The following is a 24,731-nucleotide window of genomic DNA, read 5'->3' on the forward strand; positions in this document are numbered from 1 at the left end:
CAAAATGATAAAGGGGATGGAACAGCTCCCCTCTATAAGGAAAGGCTAAAGAGGTTAGGACTGTTCAGCTTGGAGAAGAGACTGTTGAATGGGGATATGATAGAGGGCTTTAAAATCATGAGAGGTCTAGTACGGGTAAATGCGAATCGGTTATTCACTCTTTCAGATAATAGAAGGACTAGGGGGCACTCCATGAAGTTAACAAGTAGCGCATTTAAACTAATCAGAGAAAATGCTATCTCACTCAATGCACAATTAAGCTTTGGAATTTGTTGCCAGAGGATGTCGTTAGTGCAATTAGTGTAGCTGGGTATAAAAAAGGTTTGGATAAGTTCTTTGAAGAGAAGTCCATTAACTGCTATTAATCAAATTGACTTGGGGAATAGCCACTGCTCTTAGCATGGGATCTACTTAGTGTTTGGGTACTTGCCAAGTACTTGTAGCTTGGATTGGCCACTGTTGGAACAAGATGCTGGGCTTAATGGACCCTTGGTCTGTCTCATTATGGCAATTTATGCTCTTATATAACTACCTCACAAGACTAATGCCTTAGTATTGGCAGTAACTCAAGACATCCAATGATGTGCCATACTCCAGTACTCCGATTTCTATGGGTTACCGCCTGTTCAACTGCTGTGATTCATGGGAACTACCTCAGAGAAGTAGGCAGATTTGGTTTTACATTGTAAATATATATATAATTTCTGGTTTTGATTTACTTGCTCTATGCATATACTTTCTTGTATCTTATCTTTTATTACAATTGTATTTTTCCCTTGTTTACATTATACCTTATTCTTATGTGCATTGTAATTTTTATTAGTCCTAGATTATTATATATTGGAGAAATTACTTACCTGATAATTTCATTTTCCTTAGTGTAGACAGATGGACTCAGGACTAATGGGTTATTTGCTCCCCTGCTAGCAGATGATGAAGGAGTCAGGTTTCAAAGCTGACGTCATCCTAGCTATACCCTTGCAGTGGCTTTAGCCATTCAGTATTCTTTTGAAAAGCCATTGTGGACATACTATTGAAAAATTTGAATACAATTTAAGAGCTTGATTAAAAACTTGATTAAAGCTGGTGACCGTAACTATACTCAACCAAACATAAGTGCTGAATTCCAGCAATACTATAGATGCCCAGATCTAGGGATAGGATGATGGCTTACCTGTAACCTCTTTGGGATCGAGATTCATGTGCGATTCCTTGGCACTGTTCAAGGGCAGCCGTGGGCGGGATGCTGAGACCTTCTGTCTACCCTAAAGAAAACAAAATTATAAGGCAAGTAATTTCTCCATTTCCTAGCGTGTAGCCAGATGGACTCAGGACCACTGGAATGTACAAAAGCTACTCCTGAACAGGGCAGGAGGCTGCCCATGGCCTAGTTAGCACCGCCCTTGCAAGGGCTGCATCTTCTCCGGTTTGGACGTCCAGGCGATAGAACCTGGAGAAGGTGTGCAAGGAAGACCACCTTGCTGCTTGGCAGATGTTGACAGGAGACAGTAGCTTAGCTTCCGCCCAGGATACTGCCTGAGCCCTAGTGGAATGAGCTTTAACCTGAAGGGGTAAAGGCTTCCCTGCCTCTACATAAGCTCCTGTGAACACTTCCTTGATCCAGTGAGCTATGGTAGCTCGCGAAGCTGCTTCGCCTTGTTTCCTTCCACAGTGAAGAACAAGCGGTCCAACTTGCACACCAGTTCTGTATGTTCTAGATACCATACTAACAGCCTACTGACGTTTAAGTGGCTTTGGAAGTGGTAGTCTTCCGGGCCCTTGCATCCATCTGGGCATGGTAAGGAAATGGACTGGTTCAGGTGAAACTCCGAGACTACCTTTGGCAAGAAGGAAGGGATGGTGTGAAGCTGCAACATTCCTGGAGTCAACCGGAGAAACAGCTCCCGACCTGATAGCACCTGTAGTTCAGAGATGTGACGAGCCCAGCATATCGCCACCAAGAATACAGTCTTGAGCGTTAACAGGCACGCAGCGGCCAAAAGGAAAAGGCCCTGCTAAGAAGTGCAATACTAGATTGAGGTTCCATAGGGGGACCAGCCACTTTAAGGGTGATCGGAGGTGTTTAACTCCTTTTAGGAAACAGGCTAAGTCCAGATGTGTCGACAGGCGGGCTCCTTTCACCTCGCCTCTGAAACAGGAGAGAGCCGCCACCTGGACCTTCAAGGAGTTTATTTATTTATTTAAAATTTTTATATACCGACATTCATCCAGGATATCATATCGGTTCACATTGTAACGCAAAACAAACGCAAGGCATGGCGCTTTACATTGAACAATAAAACATGATAACAAGGCATTAACGAGAGGGGGGAGAAATAACATGGGGGGATTTGCACTAAAATTATAAACAAAGTGTGCAATTATATACATATGTACAAAGGAAAAAAACTATGCGGTGTTAATTTTAATCAGGCTAGGAAGTGAGGAGGGGAAGAGGAGAGAGGAGAGCGAAGGAAGATGGGGGGCAATGAGAAAGAAAAAGAAGGTGGCGGAGAAAAGGGGAGGGGAGAGAGGGACAGTAGATTGGGAAAAAGAGGAGGAGAGTGGAGAGTGGGGACAGTGGGGAGGTGGGGAGGTAGAGTGATAAGTTAAGTGTATGCTTTAGCAAAGAGCCAGGTCTTGAGCTTCCGCTTGAAAGATTTGAGGCATTCTTCTTGCCGTAGTTCATCAGGCATTTTGTTCCAGAGGGTCGGCCCGGCTATCGATAGTGCACGGGCTCTTGTGGAAGTAAGTTTATAGAGTTTAGGAGAGGGGATAGGCATGGTTGCGAGATGTGCTAGTCTGGTGGGCTTATTAGACTGGTGTAAACGGAAGGATTCATTGAACCAGTTCATTTCAGGATTGTATAAGGCTTTGTGGATGAGAGAGAGGGATGAGGGACAGTCCTTTGTTCAGGCCATTCTGAAGGAATTCCAGAATCATGGGGATCTTGATCGACTGAGGAGAGAGCTCGCGTACCTCGCACCAGGCCTCAAATATTCTCCAGATCCGCACATAAGCCAAGGATGTTGAGAACTTCTGTGAGAAGAGCAAGTTGGCAATTATTGCCACCAAATATCCATGCTTTGTCAGGTAAGCCCTCTCAAGGGCCAGACCATAAGACAAAACTGAATTGGATACTCATGAAGGATCGCATCTTGTTGGAGAAGGTCCCTCTGCGGAGGGAGGTATAGGGGGTTTTCCACCAGAAGCCTCCGCATGCCTGCAAACCACGGGCATCTGGGCCAATCCGGGGCCACCAGGAGTAATCCTCTGTGGCACTCGATCTTGCAAATGATCTTGCCCAGCAAAGGCCACGGAGGGAAGGCATTCAGTAAGTCCTCCTCTGGCCAGGTCTGGACCAGGGCGTCGATTCCTTGGGAGAGCTGATCTCTTCTGCGACTGAAGAATCCGGGAGCCTTCGCATTGTGGATGTGGCCAGTAGGTCGATGAATGGGCAGCCCCAACGATCTACCAAGAGCTGGAAGGCTCTGGTCGACAATGCCCATTTTCCTGGATCCAGACTCTCCCTGCTGAGAAAGTCTGCTCTGTTGTCTTTTCCCGCGATGTGGGAGGCAGAGATCCCTTGTAGATTTAACTCTGCTCATTCCATAAGAGGGTCTATTACCAGAGACACTTGGTGGCTTTTGGTTCCTTCCTGGTGGTTGATGTAGGCTACAGTTGTTGCATTGTCCGACATCACGCAGACTGTGTAGGCATGCTAATCTAACAGCTCAGGCTTCCGGGTGGTTTATGTTCCAGCATGCCTCTTCCTTGGTCTATCGCCCCTGGGTTGTCAATTCCTGACGGTGAGCTCCCCACCCTCAGAGGCATCGTGAGAACTAGTCAGTTCGGTGGGGACAGGCTTACACCCTTGCTTAGGTAAACGTCCTGTAGCCACCACTGGAGCCGAGAACATACTTCCATCGGTAGGTGGAAGTGAATCAAGCAGTCTTGCGACAGTGGGTTCCAACATGACAGCAGGGAGCGTTGGAGTGGCTACATGTGTGCCCTCGCCCACAACACTACCTCTAGGGTTGACGCTATCAGGCAGAGGGACTTGGAGATAGCTCCACACCCTGGGGTGCATTGTCTGCATCAACTGGCGCACTTGGCCCATCAGCTTCTTTATCCTCGAGGCGGGGAGGAAGACTGTCTTGCTTGGTGTCAAACCAGACTCTCAGGTACTCTAAGGACTGGGAGGGCTTGAGGCTGCTTTTGTCCATGTTCACAAGTTCCTGACGCAGGGAGATGACCTTGCTGGTCACCTGGAGGCTCTCTTCTAAAGACTTTGCCCGAATCAGCCAGTTGTCTAGGTAAAGGTGTACTAGGATCCGTTCTTTCCTCAGAGCTGCCGCCACCACCACCATAATTTTGGAGAATGTTCTGGGGGAGGTTGCCAGGCCGAAGGGCAACACCCAGAACTGGTAATGGCGGCCCAGTACGCAAAGCGTAGGACACGCTGGTGGTCCTGGTGGATTGGAATATGAAGGTAGGCCTCCAAGAGGTCTAGGGAGGTTAAGAACTCTCCTGGCTGTACGGCCATTATGACTGAGCAAAGAATTTCCATGCGGAAGTGAATCATCCACAGATGATGATTGCCGCTCTTGAAGTCCAGAATGGGGCGAAAGGACCCCTCATTGGGTACGATAAAATGGATGGAATAACGCCCTGTATTTTCCTGGGGTGTAGGTACCGGAGTTATAGCCCTCAAACTGAGGAGCCTTATTGTTGCGTCCGTCGCTGCTCGACACCCTCACTCCGCCCTTTTTACCTCTGCGGAGACTCCCTCCGGGTCTGATGCACAGCTGGCTGCTGCGGCATCTCCATGCCGTCTCCCTCTGGCTTCCCCGGACAGGCTCAGCGTTGCAGATCTGCCATGTTGCCTGATGACCTAGGGCGCACGCTCTGATTGAAGTACCAGCAATGGCGCGAACCTCAGGGGCGTCCCCCTGAGATGAAGTCATCCGCTTCCAATATTTAAAGGTCTCTAATTCCCTATCTGAGTTAGCAAGGGGATTGCTTCAGCTACATTTCCTCCAAGCTACTCTGCCTCCTCGGACTTACCAGAGGTACCCGCTCCTCGGGGGCCTCACTCTTTTCTTTACTTTCAGATTACAGATAGGAACCGGTACTCACTACTCGAGCGCCCATGTTCCTGGACATTCTGAAGATTCTCTACTGCCTGGAAGCTATCGCTGCTACAAACAATTGTGAGTTACCATCGCTCTCTCAGCGCTTTCCCTGGAAACAGGTACTCGCTCCTCGAGGGCCTAAACCTTTCCAGCTCCTGAGCTTCCTTGAGACCTTATGTGAGTTTTGTCATCTAGTTCTGTTCATGAATCCTGTCTACACTACCTACTCACTTTTTACAGTTTCTCAACAGCTCAGTCATCCTGGATCGCGATTCCAGTGCCTGAGGGGCTACAGCCCTGCTGGGCATATCAACTCACTACTGCCACCTCTGGTGGTTTCCAAAAACTGTTTAATAAAAGAACTATGTGTGTCTGTCTCCATACTCAAGCCTAGCCGGTGGTCCCTCTCGGGATATCCTACCGGGGGCATGGTCATCTGCCACCAGCCCAGGGATTCTCCTCTACTATCTCAGATTCTTAACAGATATAACAGATTGCTAAACACCAGCTCTAACACAGAACTTTCACAATAAATTGCTAACTCCGCAGTCTAACAGCAGATTTATTACATATTGCTAACTCCTTAGCAAGACGATATCTGAGATATTACAGATTGCTAACTCCTATCTGATTGCTCCTCCCATCAGATAGCGGTTTTATAACACTTATCAATGTAGATTCAACTGCCAGTTTCTTGTACTGGGTGTGGCAAGACGACATCATGAACATGTTCCGAGGGATGCTGCAAAATTCCAGAGTGTATCCTTCGCATATGATGTCCAGTACCCATTTGTCAGACGTTATCTCGACTCACCACCTTTAGAAGAGGGATAGTTGTCTCCCTATCTCTTCGTCCCATGGATGGGTCAGTCAAACTTCATTGGGGAGTTCAGGTCGAACCTGAGCCCGAACCAGTTCCTCTTTTTAGTTGATGGTTCCGAAAGAACTGAGACCTTCCTGAAGGTCTAGATTTATTTATTTTATTTAGTAGTTTTGTATACCGACATTCATTTCGAAAAACATCACATTGGTTTCCATTTAACATAACTTAGCAACAGAGCTTTACAATTGACAAAAATTAAAGAACAAAGAGATTGATAACACAGCTGGAAGAAAACTAGGTTGGTTAAATGTAACATATGTACAACAATTTGGGAATAACTTAGAGATGGTAGGAAAGGTGTATAAATACAGGGAATTGAGAAAAGGGAGAAATAGCGAGGCAGGTACAAAGCGTTCACTAAATAAAGCTAAGGGAAAACTAGGTAGAGAAGGCATAATTGAAGTAGCATTTAGATAACATACAAATGGAGAGAGAGGAGGAGAGGAGAAAAATTGTAGAACAAAACTAGTTGGCAATTATGTTGCTTAATTGTAATAATAGTATAACATTTGAGGAGGATAGCATCTGGTAAGAAAATTGGAAAAATGTGGGTAATTAGATAGCCATAGAGAGTGATCAAAGTAGGTGGTGGTTATTCAAGAGAAGGCTTGTATGAACAGCCATGTTTTTAATTTTTGCTTGAATTTTCTTGTGCATAATTCCTGTCGTAGATCAGGTGGCATGGTGTTCCAGATTGCTGGTCCTGCAATGGAGAGAGCTCTGTCTCTTGTCTATGCTAGGAGTGCAGTTTTGTGGGATGGCATGTGTAAGGTGGCAGCATGTTGTGGTCTAGGTAGTCTGATATATTTCCACAAACTTAAGGCATTATTAAGCCAGTGCATGTTTTCAGTATGTAAGGTTTTATGTATAATGGATAATGTTTTGTATTTAATTCGTTCAGCAATGGTGAGCCAATGTAATTCTTTCAGGATTGTTGTGATGTGTTCGGATCTGCGTGTATTGGTGAGTATGCGTGCGGCTGCATTTTTTCAGCATTTGTATTGGGAGGATGGTTGCTTTGGGTAGGCCAAGGAGGAGGAAGTTACAGTAGTCAACTTTTGTTAGTATTAGAGACGTCTGAAATGGCGAGTTTCTATGGGCCAAAAACTCTGGGAGCCCCTGGTCTGACCCCTCATAGGTGAGTGGTGCTGCGACATCTTTTTCTTATCTTCTGGTAGCTGCAGCATTGGAGATTCACCCCATTTACTGGCCAACTTTTCCAATTCGCTTCTGGATCCCTTAAAGGGCATCTGTATTTATTTATTTATTTTATTTATTTATTTTTCTATAGCGATGTTCATTGTACATATCACAACAGTCTGCAGAGTAACTGAGGGGTCTATCAGTGTAGACTTCCTGATTTGCATTGAAGCTTTGCTAGCTCATTGTGCTTTGTGACATTATGTATCATTATACATTGTACAGTGAACTTAGCTTTTTACAGTGAGATTAGTAACTTTTTACAATGTGAATAGTAGCTTTTTACAATGAGATAAGTAATTATTTACAAAGAGATTCACAACTTTTATACGGTGACTTTTGTGGCTGCCTCGTGATTGGTCTGTGGCGAGTCATTCTCTGAAATAGTAGGGGTGGATAGAGAGCGTTGGAGCTCAGTATGTGGTATAATAAGAAAGCTTATATGGTTGGGGTTGAACGCAATAGGCGATTTTGCGGGTCTGTGGAGGGTGTTATGAGAAAGGGGTGGGAAGAGGGGGGGAAGATGTGTGTGAGGGTGGGGGGGAATTTAGCTGTGCATGTTGGGTGTTGAGTGGGGGGGTGGTTGGGTATGCTTTTTTGAAGAGCCATGTTTTCAGGTTCTTTTTGAATGATTGGGTTGTGGGGTTGAGTCTGAGTTGGGGTGGTAGGCTGTTCCAGAGAGTTGGACCTGCTATAGTTAGTGTTCGGTTCCTTGTTGAGGTCAGGTGGGCTGTTTTTGGTGATGGCGTTGAGATGAGTCCGGTGTTGGTAGAGCGGAGTGTTCTCTGGGTGGTTTGAAAGTGTAGGGCCGGGCTTGGCCAGTCGAATTTTTCGGTGTATAGTGCTTTGTGTATGAGAGTTAGCACTCTTTATTGAATCGTGTGTGGGATGGGTAGCCAGTGCAGGTTTTTGAGGATTGGTGTGATGTGATCAGATCTTTGGGTGTTTGAGAGTGATCTTGCTGCTGCATTTTGGAGGAGTTGTAGTGGCCTGAGAGCACTGGATGGGAGGCCTAGAAATAGTGCGTTACAATAGTCGAGTTTGGAGAATAGTAGTGCTTGGAGAACTGTTCTGTAGTCTGGGGTGTGGAGAAGTGGTTTGATTTTTTTGAGTATCTGTAGTTTGAAGAAACCATCTCTTATTGAGTTGATATATTTCTTCATGTTGAGTTCATTGTCTATGATTACGCCGAGATATCTGGCTGAGGAGGTTATTCTGTCAGCGGAGGCAGTCGCTGAGTTGTCGTCTTTGATAGTTGAGATGGTCTTGTTATTTATGTGAAGTATTTCGGTTTTGTTTTGGCTGAGGTTGAGGGATAGGTGAGATAGTGTTTGTGTTATCTTCTGAAGGTATTTGTTCCAAGTTTTTAGTGTGTCTGTGACGGTTTCTTTTATGGGGAGAAGGATCTTTGTGAGGTTTCTTTTAAGGGGAGTAGGATCTTTGTGAGGTTTGCCTTGGAGGTCATGTCCGCTGACCAATTTTGCATCCATAGTGCCTTCTGGCTGCCACCACTGAGGCTACCCCTCTGGCCGAGGTATGTACTAAGTAAGAGCTTGCATCCGCTAGAAATGCTGGGCGGGCTCCATCGCCTCTCTGGAATGCGCCCTGAGCTAACTGCCTCTCTAGAGAGAGAGAGAAGTAGACATGAGCAAGCCACCAGGACTCAACAGGAAATGATCTGCAGCACATTGCTGTTGCATCAAAAGCTTACTTAAGGAAGGACTCCAGCCGCCTATCATGATCGTCCTTCAAGGCTGCTCCTCCCTCTATTGGGATAGTTGTTTGCTTCACAACGGTGCAGACCAGGGCATCTACTTTCAGGAAACACAGGCTTTCTTTGGCCTTTGGGTCAGAGGGCCTCCAATGCCCAGCCTCCTTTAAAGCTGGCTTTTGGGGTGTCCAATTCCAAGTCCCACTCCTGGATGGCTTCCAGCATTGGGAAATAGAAAGAGGCTTTCCGTAGATACACCAGAATGGGGTTCTTCTTTGGCTCTGACATAGGGTCCGTCCTGGGAACTCCCAGAGTCTTCAGGGTCTGGGAAACCAGTGCTGGCAATTCATCTGTGGAAAAACCATAACATGGTCCGGTATGGTTCCAAGCCTGGTTCCGGCAAAGGTTTGGAACAAATCGCAGCCCGCCTCTGCTAAAAAGGCAGCAGCGAGTTCCATAACCGCTCTGGAATTCACTCCAGAATCAACTTCCTGAGAGAGACACAGGCAAGATCGTGCCACAAGGGCGCAACAGGAAGCTATCTGTAAAATTATTGCCACTGCCTCAAAGGCTTGCTTAAGGATATCCTCAATCCTCCTATCATACACATTTCTCAAGGCCATTCCTCTCTCTACAGGGATAGTCTTCCACCTACAGATGGCATAGACCAGTGCATCCACTTTTGGAAAATGCAAACGCTCTCTCACAGCTGGATCCAGTGGGTACAGGCCTTCCAGTATCCGACCCCCTTTGAAATTTGTCTCTGGGACTTCCCATTCAAGATCAATCACTTGATGATCTTTCCCCCCTGTGATGGTATCCATCACAGGGGGGAAAATAAAAGAAAAGAGGTTTTGCGCAAGGAAACCAAAATGGGATTCTTCTTCAGCTCAGACAAAGAATCCATACCAACACCCAGAATCTTCAAGGTCTAGGAAATCAGGACCGGCAGTTCATTTTTATGAAAGAACATTAACATGGACCAATAAGGTTCCAGTCCCAGAGAAATTTCCCCATCTTTAAGGGAATCAGGATCTGCCTCATCATCAATGCTATCTGGATTCCTGTTGGGAATACCCACAGTGAACCAAAGTGTGCCCCAGCATTTAACCATAGGACTGGAAGAGGGAGGGACTACCGGCTGAGCGTCCGACCTGACAGGATTGGGTGAAGCTGAGGATGGTTGTGATGGTTATCTAACTTAACGACGGTATAGAAAAGTTTTTAAATAAAATAAAATAAATAAATAAAGGCTTGCAAATCCTGAAAAAACTCCACCCAAGAAAAAGCAGCCGGATCCAGGCCAAACCCAGAAGGAACTGGAGTGGGGCCCACTAAACTGCCATTGCCAGTGGAAAAGCCAGTCAAGGGAATACCAAGGTCTGGTGTACCTCCAGACAGAGCGAAAACCAGACCATCATCAGGATGGAAGGATCCAGGCACACAATGAATGCCCAGATGTGACACACTGCGAACACCGATGTCCTGCAGAGGGCAGTAAGGGATGCACAAAAGTGTGTGAACGGGCCACCACAGCCTACCATGCGGCACGCAGCCAAAAGGCATAGCTTCGGGGCCTAGCCCACTAGGGTTCTCAACCTACCAGACTGCCCAGTTCCCTTAACACCCATGGGAGCGGGAACAACGTCGGAACAGCGCACCGAGCATGGAGACCAGAAGAAGTCCTACAAACCCCTGTTGCAACCGTCCCTTCCCGATGGCTGCACTCCTCCTACCTCTCTCCTTTTGCTCCTCCTCTTGCTGTTAATAGACACCTGGCTACCGCGGCATCTGTCTGCCGTCCTTTCCGGCGTCCCCGGATTGGCTTGGACGCTGCCTCCCGCCATGCTCCGTTTGTTCCTTAGGGCGCGCACGCCGCACGGCCCTCGCTCTTATTTCCTACTTGGCGTGAATCTCAGGGGCATCCCCCTGTGATGACGTCACGCTGCCCGGATATTTAAAGCCTACACTGTTTGCTAGCCTTTGAGTTAGCAAGGGGAATTCTAAGGATGGGATTCACTCTCTGTACCCAGCTACTCTGCCTCCAATCTTCATTGGACTCTTAATGCTAACAGGGTATCCGCTCCTCGGGGGCCTCACTTGCTTTTCAGGTCGCTATAAGGAAACTGGTACTCGCTCCTCGAGGGCCCATGTTCCCTGACTCGCTGCTTGCTCCTACCTTCTCTTCTACCTGGAAGGATTCGCTATCTTCAACACCAGTGAGTACTACCATCTCCATGTCAGAGCTTTCCCTGGAACCAGGTACTCGCTCCTAGAGGGCCTGCCTCCGTTCCAGCCCTGGTGCCATCTCCTACGTGGAACCGCTGTGTGAGTACATCTCCTACAAGCCTCTCAGCTCTCAGGGACCAGGTACTCGCTCCTTGAGGGCCTGCTCTTCCTATCCTGGGGTTCTCCATACTGGGGCTTGTTCATATTCCACTGTACTCATTATTCTCAGTTCTTTCCACTACAACACTACTACCGGAGGAGTCGCTGTTCCAGCGCCTGAGGGATACTAGCCCAGCCGGGCTACTTCAACTACTCATCACTGCCACCTCTGGTGGCTACACAACATGGTTTGATCTTTATTTAATCTCTGTGTTTGTGTGTCCTCAATTGAGCCTGACCTGGGACCCCTCACAGGACTGCCCCCATGGGCGTGGTCAGCTGCCAGTGACCAAGGGTCCACCCAAACCTCACTAAGGGGCGGATTTTAAATGCCCTGCGTGCGTAAATCCGGCCGGATTTACGCGCGCAGGGCCCTCGCGCGCCGGTGCGCCTATTTTGCATAGGCCACCGGCGCGCGCAGAGCCCCAGGATGCGCATAAGTCCCAGGGCTTCGTAAAAGGGGCGTGTCGGGGGCGTGGTGTTGGCCCGGGGGCGTGGTCGAGGCCTCCGGACCAGCCCCTGGGTCAGGTGATGGCGCGCCAGCAGTCTGCTGGCGCGCGCAGATTTACGTCTGCTTTCAGCAGGCGTAAATCTGCCAACAAAGGTAAGGGGGGGGTTTAGATAGGGCCGGGGGGAGGGCGAAGGAAAGTTCCCTCCGAGGCCGCTCCGAAATCGGAGCGGCCTCGGAGGGAACAGGCAGTGCGCGCGGGGCTCGGCGCGCACAGGTTGCACAAATGTGCACCAACCCCGGATTTTATAAGATACACGCGGCTACGCGCGTATCTTATAAAATCCAGTCTACTTTTGTTCGCGCCTGGTGCACGAACAAAAGTATGCGCGCGTATGTTTTTAAGATCTACCCCTAATTATAACAACCCCTCTAACTGTCTGTTTCTTAAGGTAAAAATCCTCTTTTTTTTTTTAAACTTACCGGCTGAGTACAGAGCATCTCCGGCTGTGGGGGAGAGGGCACCTGCCGTCACTACCATGCTCGGCCTCCTGCACCCGCTGCCTTTAAAATGTATAATCAGCTAAGTCCAAGCCGGGAAACCCAGCTACTGGACCAAAACACACATCTGAGGGACCACGGAAATCACCTCAGAAATTCTCAACTGAGGGAGGGATCATCTGGTATCATTGCAGGAGAGCGGGGCTTTTCCTTCTTAATTAAAAATTCTCCTTCCAAAATCTAAAGCAATCCCCATAGGGAGATGCACGTCCACCATCTGCTGGAGACGGAGAATACCGGCAGGCTGGGGTCACTGCAGGAGTGTATATACTGTGACATCAGCTTGCTCCATCTCCATTTGCTGGTAGGGAAGCATAACCCAGCGGTCCTGAGTAAATCTGTGAATATGCTAGGAAAAAAATTTTTTTTAATCCTGCAGAGGTGCCAGCTTTAGCTTGTGTGGTATTCAAAACCCAAACTCATAACTAGTGCCTGTTTTGCTGCAGGTCTTATTACATCGGCTCCTATGTGTATTACCTATTTTCCACATTTCAGACAAATACTTACCTGACAGTGCTGTGTGAGTTTTTGCACCTCCAAGGTCTTCCTGGGTAACATCCTCATTAGTGACAGATTTAACAACATCTGGGCCAGTGATGAATAAATACGAAGTATCCTGAAATCACAGGGGGACAATACTTTAAAGCAACAGTTCTCAACACCGGTGTGTCACCAAAATTTGAAACAGACAGCAATCCTAAGTTTTCTATTACAGCCACATGTGCCTGCGGATTGAGGAGAGGGCAGAACAGGGAGCCAGGTCCTTGAAATGCCGATCACTGCTCCCCTGTTGCTGTTTTTCTCCTACCCTGGCAATAACGTCCACTATCACAGTCTAAGCTAGAAATGTTGTAGTTAGGTTGGTCTTCTCTTCCCACCCCATCATCCCCGCAGCAATCACTGCTGGCATATCCTGTGCCACCACAAGCCTAAGCTGAAAATGCTACATCCTGCTCTCTCCCCAACAGCTGGCTGGGAAATAAGGGGTCCCCCCCTTCCCTTCTCTAGGCCACAATCACCACCATTGCTAGCTGCAATGAAGAGGGGATGGCTCAAGGCACTCCCCATTTTCCTCTTTCTAATGGCTTCGATTGTCATGTGGAGAGGATGAGTTTTAAAATGGGGGCTGGTTTTTGGAGGGGTATTGAAAGAGGAACGCGGGATTGGATGGAGCTGAAGGAATGGGGACTCGGGGATTAGGGGGGACAGGGGGCACTAAATGCTTGAGTGGGCAATTTGTGTAAGGCTATGTGAGATGGGCTAGGGGGTGTGAGAGTATAGAAAAGTGGGATGAGGTAAAGAAGAGATGGTGTGAAACTGCAAAGGTCCTGCAGGGGCTGGGAACAGGTGAGAAAGTGAAAATGGGAGAGATGGGGAGGGGAAAAAAAGGGTTAAGAGACAGAAGAAAGGGCTGGAGGCCAGAGAGGGGATAAGTGGCAAAAAGGAGCTAGGGCTGGTGAGAAGATGAGAGAGGCAGTGGAAGGTAGATGAGGGTTAGGGAGGGTGGCGCAAGTGAGAGGAAATGGGCTGGAGAGGAGGTGAAAGAGGGGACTGGGAAGCTGGGGAGAGGGTAAAAGAAAAAAAAACTGGATACTAAGACGGGATGAGCGACAGTTAAAGGAGATGGGGTCGGAGAGGAAATGCAAGTCAGAGGAAGGTAGATTGAGTACAGAGCGTAGAAATGGGGAACAACGAAGTGGCTGAAAGACAGAAGCAGCTGAGGCAGCAGTGAGAGATAGAGGGGGAATAGGCTAACTGAGAGGAGTGAGTGTGGGAGATGAAAGGCTCTCCCGTATTTCTTTTATTTAGTTAAAGTACAAACTAATGATTACCAATGTTATAACAATTATTTTATTTCTTTTTGTACTTTATATTTCAAAGCAAGTGTTACTTGTATGTATTATTAAAGTTGATAAATAAAAAAATGTAAAAAAAAAAAGTTGGTAGGAAGCTGAGAGGTAAAAAAGAGAGAGCGTTTGAAAACTGGGAGGGTGAGTGGGAGGAAGAGAAGGTAAAAAAAAATCAACCTATGAGTGTATAGAGAAGAAATAGAATAAGGAAAAAAGAGTTAAAAGATCAATGAAGAGATGGATGCAGAGAAGGCATGCAGAAGATATGGCAAGTTATAACCAGGTACAAGAGGGATGTCTCTGCCTCAGATGGCTTACAATCTAAGGATCATATTTGCTAAGCATTTTTCCCCCATAGACTCAGAAAGAGAGAAAACTTTAGGAAATAGGCCTCTGAGTTTTCACTTTATGCAACAGACTGTAAATCACAAGGAGCACATGTGAGAGAAGTTAAAGAAAAGCGGAATATAGATCAAAAAAATGGGATTTGAACCCTGGATTATAGCCCATTGCTCTAATCACTACTTTACTCTTTCATGCTATGAATAGACTTAGGATAAGACCAACAAAAGGAAAGGAGAGAGAGAGAGACCTGGACCACCCCATTAGAAAAATAAAATATCCATACCACATAAAATCCTTTTCTATCTAAGTGATTGGAATATGTCAACTTTGGGAATGTACATTTCTTATATCTCTCTCTATAGCTTCTGAGTGAGTGTCTTTTTTTTGCAGGATTTTGAGTTACTTCAGAAAGGGTTTGGCAGTGGAGGAATTCTGAGTTGCTGATACAGAGGTGATACCAGAATTTGAATATATATTTTTCGTATAGTGAGCTTGAAAGGGAAAACATCCTAATTCTGCTCTAAATAAACTCCAGGGTGGATCAAAATATTTTGATGTTGATTAATGGTGAGATGCACAAGAGATTTTCTACCATGCAACCCTGATATCAGTCCCACACTTCTCCTTGATGAAGTCAAAGATAAATTTAATTTTTTCACAAATTTTAAATAACTAATTTCAATAACAGCTTGTAAAAATAAATGAAGAATCTTCTCTCTTTTGTGCCAATTTTAACAGTAATTTTTTTTAGTTCAGCTGCAGCATGCAGTGTGCAGTGTGTCCCACTTTTGAGCACTGTCTGTCAGGCATGTCAGAATGAAAAAAGGCTGAGAACCACTGCTTTCAAGAAGCAAACGTCATTTTTGAAGCAATATACTGCCACCTACAGACTCCAAAATCACAAACACCACAAGAGAGCAGCAACCCAACACTTAAATTAGGACTATAGCGTGAACACCAGAAAAGATACATAAAGGAAAGATTGTTATAGAAATAGGGTGGTATGGACATGATAAAGGCACCATTCACTGAAAAAAATGAAGACTAAAGGGGCAATATTCAAAAAGCCACCAAACAGGTAAGATGACTGGGTAATTTTTGGGACAAATCCTTAAGAATGTCTTTACCAGCTTCACATTAGAACATAAGAACATGCCGTACTGGGTCAGACCAAGGGTCCATCAAGCCCAGCATCCTGTTTCCAACAGTGGCCAATCCAGGCCATAAGAACCTGGCAAGTACCCAAAACCTAAGTCTATTCCATGTTACCGTTGCTAGTAATAGCGATGGTTATTATCTAAGTCAACTTAATTAATAGCAGATAATGGACTTCTCCTCCAAAAACTTATCCAATCCTTTTTTAAACACAGCTATACTAACTGCACTAACCACATCCTCTGGCAACAAATTCCAGAGTTTAATTGTGCATTGAGTGAAAAAGAACTTTTTCCGATTAGTTTTAAATGTGCCACATGCTAACTTCATGGAGTGCCCCCTAGTCTATTATCCGAAAGAGTAAATAACCGATTCACATCTACCCGTTCTAGACCTCTCATGATTTTAAACACCTCCAACATATCCCTCCTCAACCGTCTCTTCTCCAAGCTGAACAGTCCTAACCTCTTTAGTCTTTCCTCATAGGGGAGCTGTTCCATTCCCTTTATCATTTTGGTCGCCCTTCTCGGTACCTTTCTCCATCGCAATTATATAATTTTTGAGATGCGGCGACCAGAATTGTACACAGTATTCAAGGTGCGGTCCTTACCATGGAGCGATACAGAGGCATTATGACAATTTCCGTTTTTTTTTTTTTTTTTTTTTTTTTTTAATTTATTATTTATTATTTCATGTCTCATTAATACATTACACAGTTCTTAAGAAATATTCATCTAGGAATTACTTAACAACTTAATCTTAAATCAAACTGTGAATATCCATCCAGGAAATTAAAATCAAGCAAAAGAAGAGCTGGAAATTTAAACAGTCTTAGAGCAGATAGTAAAAGGAAATAAGACACAAAGAATTTTCATTTCCTCCTATATATCATTTTTTAAACCAACTCATTGGTAGCACTTAGGGACTGGGTATCCAGGTATTGTCTTAGCTGGCTTGCCTGTGAAAAAATATACTTGTTCCCTTGACTAATGACAATACATTGACATGGGTACCTTAATAGGAATTTTATTCCCTTATTCTGAGCTTCACTTCTCAACGCCAAAAATTCTTTTCTTTTAACCCTTGTTGTATATGATATGTCCGGAAAGATCCTAATAACCTGTCCGTAAAACTTATCATTTTGGTGCCCAAAATATATTCTCATCAAAGAATCTCTCTCAGATGTAAAAGAGAATTGTACTATGAGAGTAGCTCTAGTATTTATACAGGTTTCAAAAGATTTTTCTAGCAGTTCTGACAAATCTAATTCAGGTTGGTTATCTTTATCTTGTTTTTTCATTTCCTCATTTTGAGAGATGTAGTATATTCTTGCAATAGCTGGTATTGCTTCCTTTGTGTATTTCAGGATATTAACTAGGTAACTTTTAAATAAATCTGTTGGATTTATTAAAGCAGTCTTAGGAAAATTCAATATCCTCAAGTTGTTTTTCTTCACCTGATTTTCCAATACTTCTAATCTCTCAAAATGGGATTTTTCAGATTTTATTAAATTCAATTGAATTTTATCCATTTTATCTACCTTAAGTTGTACAGAATTTACAGATTCTTCAACTTTTTCAATCTTAGATTGAAGGACCACATTCTTATTTAGCACTTCCTGCAATGTATTAACAATGTTGTTTATTGATTTCTGCATGGAAACCAGCATATTTCCTATTTCTCCAAGAGTAAAATTTTTAGGAGTAATAACAGAAATTCCAGCCAAGAGTCCTTCCTGGATATTACCAGTCCCTCCCTCCAATGGAGATGTAATTCCACTTTGTTCCATAGAGCCCAGCTGTGAACTTTCTGAGAAGCTAGTTGAACCAACTGCTCCTCTCTGATCACTTGTTGATAAAGAATCCATTTTGAGTATGGGATCTCCTCCAAGTGAAATCCCCACTCGAGGACCAGCTGGTGGCTCAGGAGTTGTTGGCGCCCCCGGGGTCAGTGATATTTCATGTGCCTGGGTGGGGAGACCCTGCTCTTTGTCAACCCCTCCAGCGGCACCCCCTTCTGGGGTAATTATAGGAGTTCTCGCAAAACAGTCCTCTATTTTGGGTTGAGTCAAGCTCTCTGGGGTAGACGAATAATCTCTCAGTTTTGCTTTTCTCTTTGTATGTGGCATTTACAAAGAGATAGCAAAATTACCCAATATGAAGGAAATATATATATTCAATAAGAGTCTTACCAGGAGTTTTGTGAATGAACACTTAAGAATTGAGACCGTTCCTTTTCAGCGCTTCTTGTGGCTGCAGCTGGAATGAAAAAAGGATTCCTTGCCAGGGCCAGGTTCGCCAGGCTAAGCCAGGCAAAGCCACGCGCGCCCCTTAGGCGCGCGCGGCTTTGGCAGTGCGCCGGCGGCTGCGGTGCGCCGGTTAGACGGAGATTTTATATCGTCTCACCCGGCTCCCTCCCCCGGCTTCCAGGTCCCGCAAGGCAAGTGGAGGCAAACAGGTTCCAAAGGTCCCGGTAGGTAATATCAGCTGCAGCGAGTGTAGAGGAGCGGGAACGCCGATTTTAAAGCGTCTCACCCGGCTCCTCCCCCGGCTTCCAGGTCCCGCAAGGCAAGTGGAGGCAAACAGGTTCCAAAGGTCCCGGTAGGTAATATCAGCTGCAGCGAGTGTAGAGGAGCGGGAACGCCGATTTTAAAGCGTCTCACCCGGCTCCTCCCCCGGCTTCCAGGTCCCGCAAGGCAAGTGGAGGCAAACAGGTTCCAAAGGTCCCGGTAGGTAATATCAGCTGCAGCGAGTGTAGAGGAGCGGGAACGCCGATTTTAAAGCGTCTCACCCGGCTCCTCCCCCGGCTTCCAGGTCCCGCAAGGCAAGTGGAGGCAAACAGGTTCCAAAGGTCCCGGTAGGTAATATCAGCTGCAGCCCCGGTAGGTAATATCAGCTGCAGCCACAATTTCTGTTTTATTCACCATTCCCTTTCTAATAATTCTCAACATTCTGTTTGCTTTTTTGACTGCCGCAGCACACCGAACCGACGATTTCAATGTGTTATCCACTATGACGCCAAGATCTCTTTCTTGGGTAGCAGCACCTAATATGGAACCTAACATTGTGTAACTATAGCATGGGTTATTTTTCCCTATATGCATCACATTGCACTTGTCCACATTAAATTTCATCTGCCATTCTCAATCCTTATTTTCTTTCTGATACACAGAGCAGTTTGGATGCCAGATGAAGCTTTTAAGATAAAAAGAAAGGATTCTAACATGTTGGTTTTATGACTGGATTGTTGGATCTTTAGTCTACATGATCTATGAATGTTCATATTTACAGTGCTTTTGAATGATGGTTTGGTGAAGGATAAAAGCAATGTTAAAAATCCTAGTTGAGATTTCAGTGGCCATTGTTGTTTGGTGATTGAAAGCAATAACTCATCCTCTCTCAATGTGGCAACAAAAAACTTTAGCCCAGCTAGATTTAGGCCTGACAATTGAGCAGCCAAGGACAACATATTAAATTTAGCTGGTTAATATTGAAAATCCATTCTAATTGTCAAGATGAAAACTCTGCCCTGGTAACACTTTTGGTTCTATCCCTATTAGTGTATATTATGTGGTGTTATCTGTATAAATTTAACCAGTTAGAGGAAAGAGGAGGGATTTTTGACAGGATACATTTATCGAGCTAACTCCCAAAGTTAGCCAGATAAATCCTTGGAAAACTCACTCCTTTGAATAAAACCAAGAATTCTGTACTCCTAGTCTTATGGGTCTTTGTCAGGTCTCATCATCATCATTTATTTAGGACGTGCTTTTCAACAACAAGAGTTCAAGCGAGTTACAATAAATCAATCAGTACTCGGATACAGTTACAATCCAATAAAGTAGAGTTGCTTACCTGCAACAGGTGCTCTTTGAGGGCAGCAGGATGTCAGTCCTTATGCATGGGTGACATCATCCCATGGAGCCTGAATCAGAAAACTTATATGAAAGTTTCTAAAACTTTGACTGTGCCTCACTAAGCATGCCCACACTTGCCACTATGCTATATGTCTATGCGGGGTCCCTTCAGTCTCATATTCTAGCATTAAAAACAGAGAAACCCACTCCAAGGGGAGATGGGCAGGGGACAGCAGGACTGACATCCTGCTGTCCTCAGAGTACAGCTGTTACAGTTTAAGCAATTGCTTTCTCAAAGTACAAACAGGATGGCAGTCCTCAGGTGTGGGGAATCCCTAGCTACAGGCTGGCCCCTAAAGTAAAAAATGGGAGACAACAAATAAGCGCCAGTGGGCACTACATTATATACATACATATTTTGCTGGCAAGACGACTTTCTACCATTTTATACTTAACATATGAAGGGCAGCCTGGAACAAAAGCAACGGGCCCTAGGAGAAAGAGAAAGTTGGGTTTTATACCTCAAAAAAATTCCACAGGACAAAATGGCCAAAACTATTGTCATGTCGGCAATCTTGTTCAAACAAAAGTGAGATGTGAATGAATGGCAAGAACTCCACATCACAGCATTGCAGATCTCCTATATGAGGACTGATCACAGGTGAGCCACTAACACAGCCATGTCTCAGACATAGAGAGCTTTGACATGGTCCATCAGATTCAGTCCCACCTGGTCATAGCAGGAGATGCAATCTGCTAGCCAATTAGATAAAGTCTGACAATGACAATCCCCAGTCTATGTCAAAAGAAACTTCAGTCCACTCCAGATAGAAGGTCAAGGCTCTTTTGCAGTCCAAACTGTTCAATATTTGTTCATCTTAGTGAAAATATGACCTGGGAAAAAATTTGGAAGGATGATTGACTGGTTAAATGGAAATCCAACACCACCTTAGGCAGAAACATAGGATGGGTGTGTAGGACCTCTCTATCATGATAAAATTTGGTATAAGAGGGATAAGTTACTAGAGTCTGGACACTGTCCCCCACTCACCAAAGTGACCACCAAACATGACATTCCAGGTCAGGTATTTCAGGTCACAGGAGTGCAGTAGTTGAAAGAGAATTTCCATCAACTGTGACAGAACCATGCTGAGATCACAAAACACAGCAGAAGGCCTGATCAACAGATTCACATGAAGCAGACTCTGCATAAACAGGACAATTAAAGGCTGAACAGAGATGGGCTTACCTTCTATATGGTGATATTAGGCGCAAATTGCACTAAGGTGAGCTCTTACAAAGTTGGCTCTCAGACCAGACTTGGACAAATGTAGAAGGTAATTAAGCAGTTTTCATGTGGAGCAGGAGAAGGGATCTAGGGTCTTTTGTTCACAATATACAGCAAACATCACCCACTTAAATCCATATGATTTTCTAGCGGAATCCTCTCTTGAAGCTAGAAGAATTCAAGACGCATCAACAGATAATTCACGGTTGCAAAATCAACCTCTCAACATCCAACCAGTGAGCAACAGGGTCTTGACATTGGGATGGTGTAACCTGCCCTGATCCTGAGTGAAGAGATATGAGAAGTCCTCGCCTCTGACTGGTTCCCTGATGAACATTTGCTGGAGGAATGGGAACCAGATAACTTGGCCATAAGCAGGCTATGAAACTCATGGTCCTCATGTCTTTGAGCTTTAAGTTTGTGCTACTAGTGGAACTGGAGGATACGCGTACAGCAGTCCTCTGCTCTAATCCAGGGTAAAGGCATCCTAGACTGGTGTACTGAAAGACCACTTGAGGGGCTGCAAGGACTGACTCTGAAACCTCACAACTTGAATGCAACGTCCGGAAAGAGATACAATATAGACCAAGATGATGCTCTATAAATCTCCAAGAACAGACCAACTACAACTCTGCCCATGAAGAAAACTGAACCCTTGTGGAATGACCTCTAATCTAGTTCGGTAATGGAGTACCAGACTCCACATAAACTTCTGTAAGTACCTCTTTAAATCAGTGCACCACTGCCCACTTCTCTACATTCATCTATATAGAACAAAAATTAGATCAAATCTCCCGAAAAAAGCTAAAGATCTTGACATTTTGTAAAAGATGTCCTCTTTGTTATGTTTGCTGGCCTGCAAGAAGTCCCCGCAGGCCACTGCACTCACCCCCGATGCCGCAGACAGCTGGGCCTCCCCTCAATGGTGCATCCTGATTGGAGCTCAGGACCTTGTGAGACTGGAAAATTGGGCATCCAAATGACAAATGAAATTTAATGTGGATAATTGCAATGTGATGCATATAGGGAAAAATAACCCATGTTGTAGTTATACAATGTTAGGTTCCATATTAGGAGCTACCACCCAGGAAAGAGATCTAGGCGTCATGGTGGATAATACATTGAAATCGTCATCTCAGTGTGCTGTGGCAGTGAAAAAAGCAAACAGAATATTAGGAATTATTAGGAAGGGAACGGTGAATAAAATGGAAAATGTCATAATGCCTCTGTATTGCTCCATGGTGAGACCACACCTTGAATACTGTGTACAATTCTGGTTGCCACATCTCAAAAAAGATTTAGTTGCGATGGAGAAGGTACAGAGAAGGGTGACCAAAATGATAAAGGAGATGGAACAGCTCCCCTATGAGGAAAGACTAAAAAGGTTAGGGCTGTTCAGCTTGGAGAAGAGATGGCTGAGGGGGGGATATGATTGAGGTCTTTAAAATCACGAGAGGTCTAGTACAGGTAAATGCGAATCAGTTATTTACTCTTTCGGATAATAGAAAGACTAGGGGGCACTCCATGAAGTTAGCAAGTAGCACATTTAAAACTAATCAGAGAAAATTCTTTTTCACTCAATGCACAATAAAACTCTGGAATTTGCTGCCAGGGGATGTGATTAGTGCAGTTAGTGTAGCTGGGTTTAAAAAGGTTTGGATAAGTTCTTGGAGGAGAAGTCCATTACCTGCTATTAAGTTCACCTACAGAATAGCCACTGCCATTAGCAATGGTAACATGGAATAGACTTAGTTTTTGGGTACTTGCCAGGTTCTTGTGGCCTGGATTGGCCACTGTTGGAAAAAGGATGCTGGGCTTGATAGACCCTTGGTCTGACCTAGTATGGCAATTTCGTATGTTCTCATGTATGGTAGGATGCTGCCAGGACTGCTGCCGCTCTTCCAGAGGTGTGCGCACATCCAACTTGGCTCCATTTCAAGGGCTTGCGATGAAGAAAGGCTACGGTGCTCTTAGATAATGTCACCAGTCACTATCCTACTTAAGGGCCCCTGGGACGCTCCTTCCTTGCCTCAGCAACAGGTCGCCTGCATCCAGTGTGTAGTGCGAGTTGCTGCTTTCTGATTCCTGCGTTCCTGATCCTGTGCCTGCCTCATCTTGTCCAGCCTTGCCTCCCTGCCTGTCCTGCTGTGTCAGTCCTTCTCCTTGTCTCCAGCATGCCCTCAGACTGACTTCTGGATCTGACCTTAGCCTGGACTTTGAGCACTCTTGTTCACTGCCTGCCCTTGACCCTTACCTGGTTACTGACTCTTGCCCGGACACTGACCCTTCTACTTTGCTGTCTGCCTCTGACCCTAGTCTGGCCCTTCGCCTATGCCACTACCATAGAGACTGAAACCTAAGACCTGCTGGCCCCCAGAACCCAAAGGCTCAACCAAAGGGGAAAAGGGGTGGTGAAACTCCTGACTTGTCTCTTCCTTGCGTTGCTTTGCCAGCTTTTGGTGAAGGCCGATGGGGCTATCTCCATAGGTTGAGTCAACCTCACCACAGCAACAAGGGACCATAAATCTTATACCCTTATATTCAAGGGATCAAAGCAGTGCTCATTCTTCCAGAATTGTCGACCTGCTATACGAAGAGCAGGAACTTGGCTGGTTACAACTGATTCTGAAACTGCTTTCAGTTAAAAGGAAGGAATCATACAAAGTTGGGTCCAATCTTTGAAAACCATAAGAAAATGTGAATTAGTAGGAAGAACATCTTCAGAGTTATTAGTTTAGAAAAAAGTATCCTTAAAAGGAGCAAACTGTGATCCCACCAAGACAGACAAAACTAATTTCCAGTCCAAGGAAGAAATGGAATCCACAGTGAAGTCTAACATGCTTAGCACCTTTCAAAATTCAAGAGACATCCAGATGAGAAGACAGTAGCCTGTCTTGCATATGCTCTCTAGCAACAGAGGTCTACCCCCTGCTCCAGGAGTGCCTTCAGAGCCAATCCCTTAGAAAGTCCTTCTTGCAAATATCCAGAATCAAGAGACTGATGCTTTTCCAGGGGCATCACAACATACAGAACATCAATACTCAAAAAATCTCAATACACACAGAGGCCAAGGAAGTGGAAAATGTTCTAGTCATCAGGAGTATAGCTTCACCAGCCTGAGAATAGTCATTTCTCACCAAACATGCCCTTTAAAGGGCCAAACTGTAAGACAAATTGATCCGGATACTAGCAAAAATCAGACCCTGGCACAGGAACACCTTGTGAATGTAAGCCCAGAAGACTGCCACACAGCTCCCTAGAAAACCAGTGCATGAGAGAACTGAAAATTTGTTTTGGAAAGAAAATGGCAATCCGTTCCAAACTCAGAAACAACCGGACCACTTGCTGAGAAGTGGAAAGAAATTCTGAAAGGACTTTGCTCTCATCAGCCAATCATCCAAAGAAGTATTCAGCAAAACCCTTCTTTGTGCATTATTGCAGCCAATGTCACCATCACCTTGGAGAAGATTCTCGGTTCTTTCGCTAACCCAAAGAATTGTGCCTGAAACTGAAAATGGTGATCTAACACCGCAAATCTGAAAAAACGCCGGTGATCCTTCCAGATTGGAAAATGAAAACAAACATCTGTTAGATGCAAAGTGGTCAGGCACTCCCCTTTGTGAACCACCCTGAGAACTGATCTTAAGGTTTTCATCTTGAAGCAGGCTACCTTCAAGAAGTTGATCACATCAAAACCAAAGTGGGACAGAAGAACCCCACTGCTTTAGGACCATCATGGAAATAAAGTAAATGGAGTAAATGGAATAGCAACCTCACCCTTCCTGGCCTCCTGGAATGGGAACCAGACTTAAATTCACCTATCTGCTATATTACCACATTACTTTAGAAATATTTACTATAAGCTTCATATTGCCACGGATGCTGACTGCATTCTATTTCAGAGCAACTTA

General features: G+C 45.1%; 1 protein-coding gene across 2 annotated transcripts in view; it reads right to left on the reverse strand.

Annotated features, from left to right (window-relative positions):
• PCCB (propionyl-CoA carboxylase subunit beta) overlaps nucleotides 1-24,731 on the reverse strand; it is a 179,318-nt gene that overhangs the window by 86,343 nt on the left and 68,244 nt on the right. For both annotated transcript variants that reach the window (XM_029616355.1, XM_029616356.1), the window contains exon 7: nucleotides 12,834-12,942. In XM_029616355.1, the coding sequence (XP_029472215.1) occupies nucleotides 12,834-12,942 (109 nt within the window). The remainder of the gene's footprint in view (nucleotides 1-12,833; nucleotides 12,943-24,731) is intronic.

The sequence above is a fragment of the Rhinatrema bivittatum genome, chromosome 9, assembly GCF_901001135.1.
Source record: "Rhinatrema bivittatum chromosome 9, aRhiBiv1.1, whole genome shotgun sequence".
In the NCBI taxonomy this organism is placed as follows: Eukaryota; Metazoa; Chordata; class Amphibia; order Gymnophiona; family Rhinatrematidae; genus Rhinatrema; species Rhinatrema bivittatum.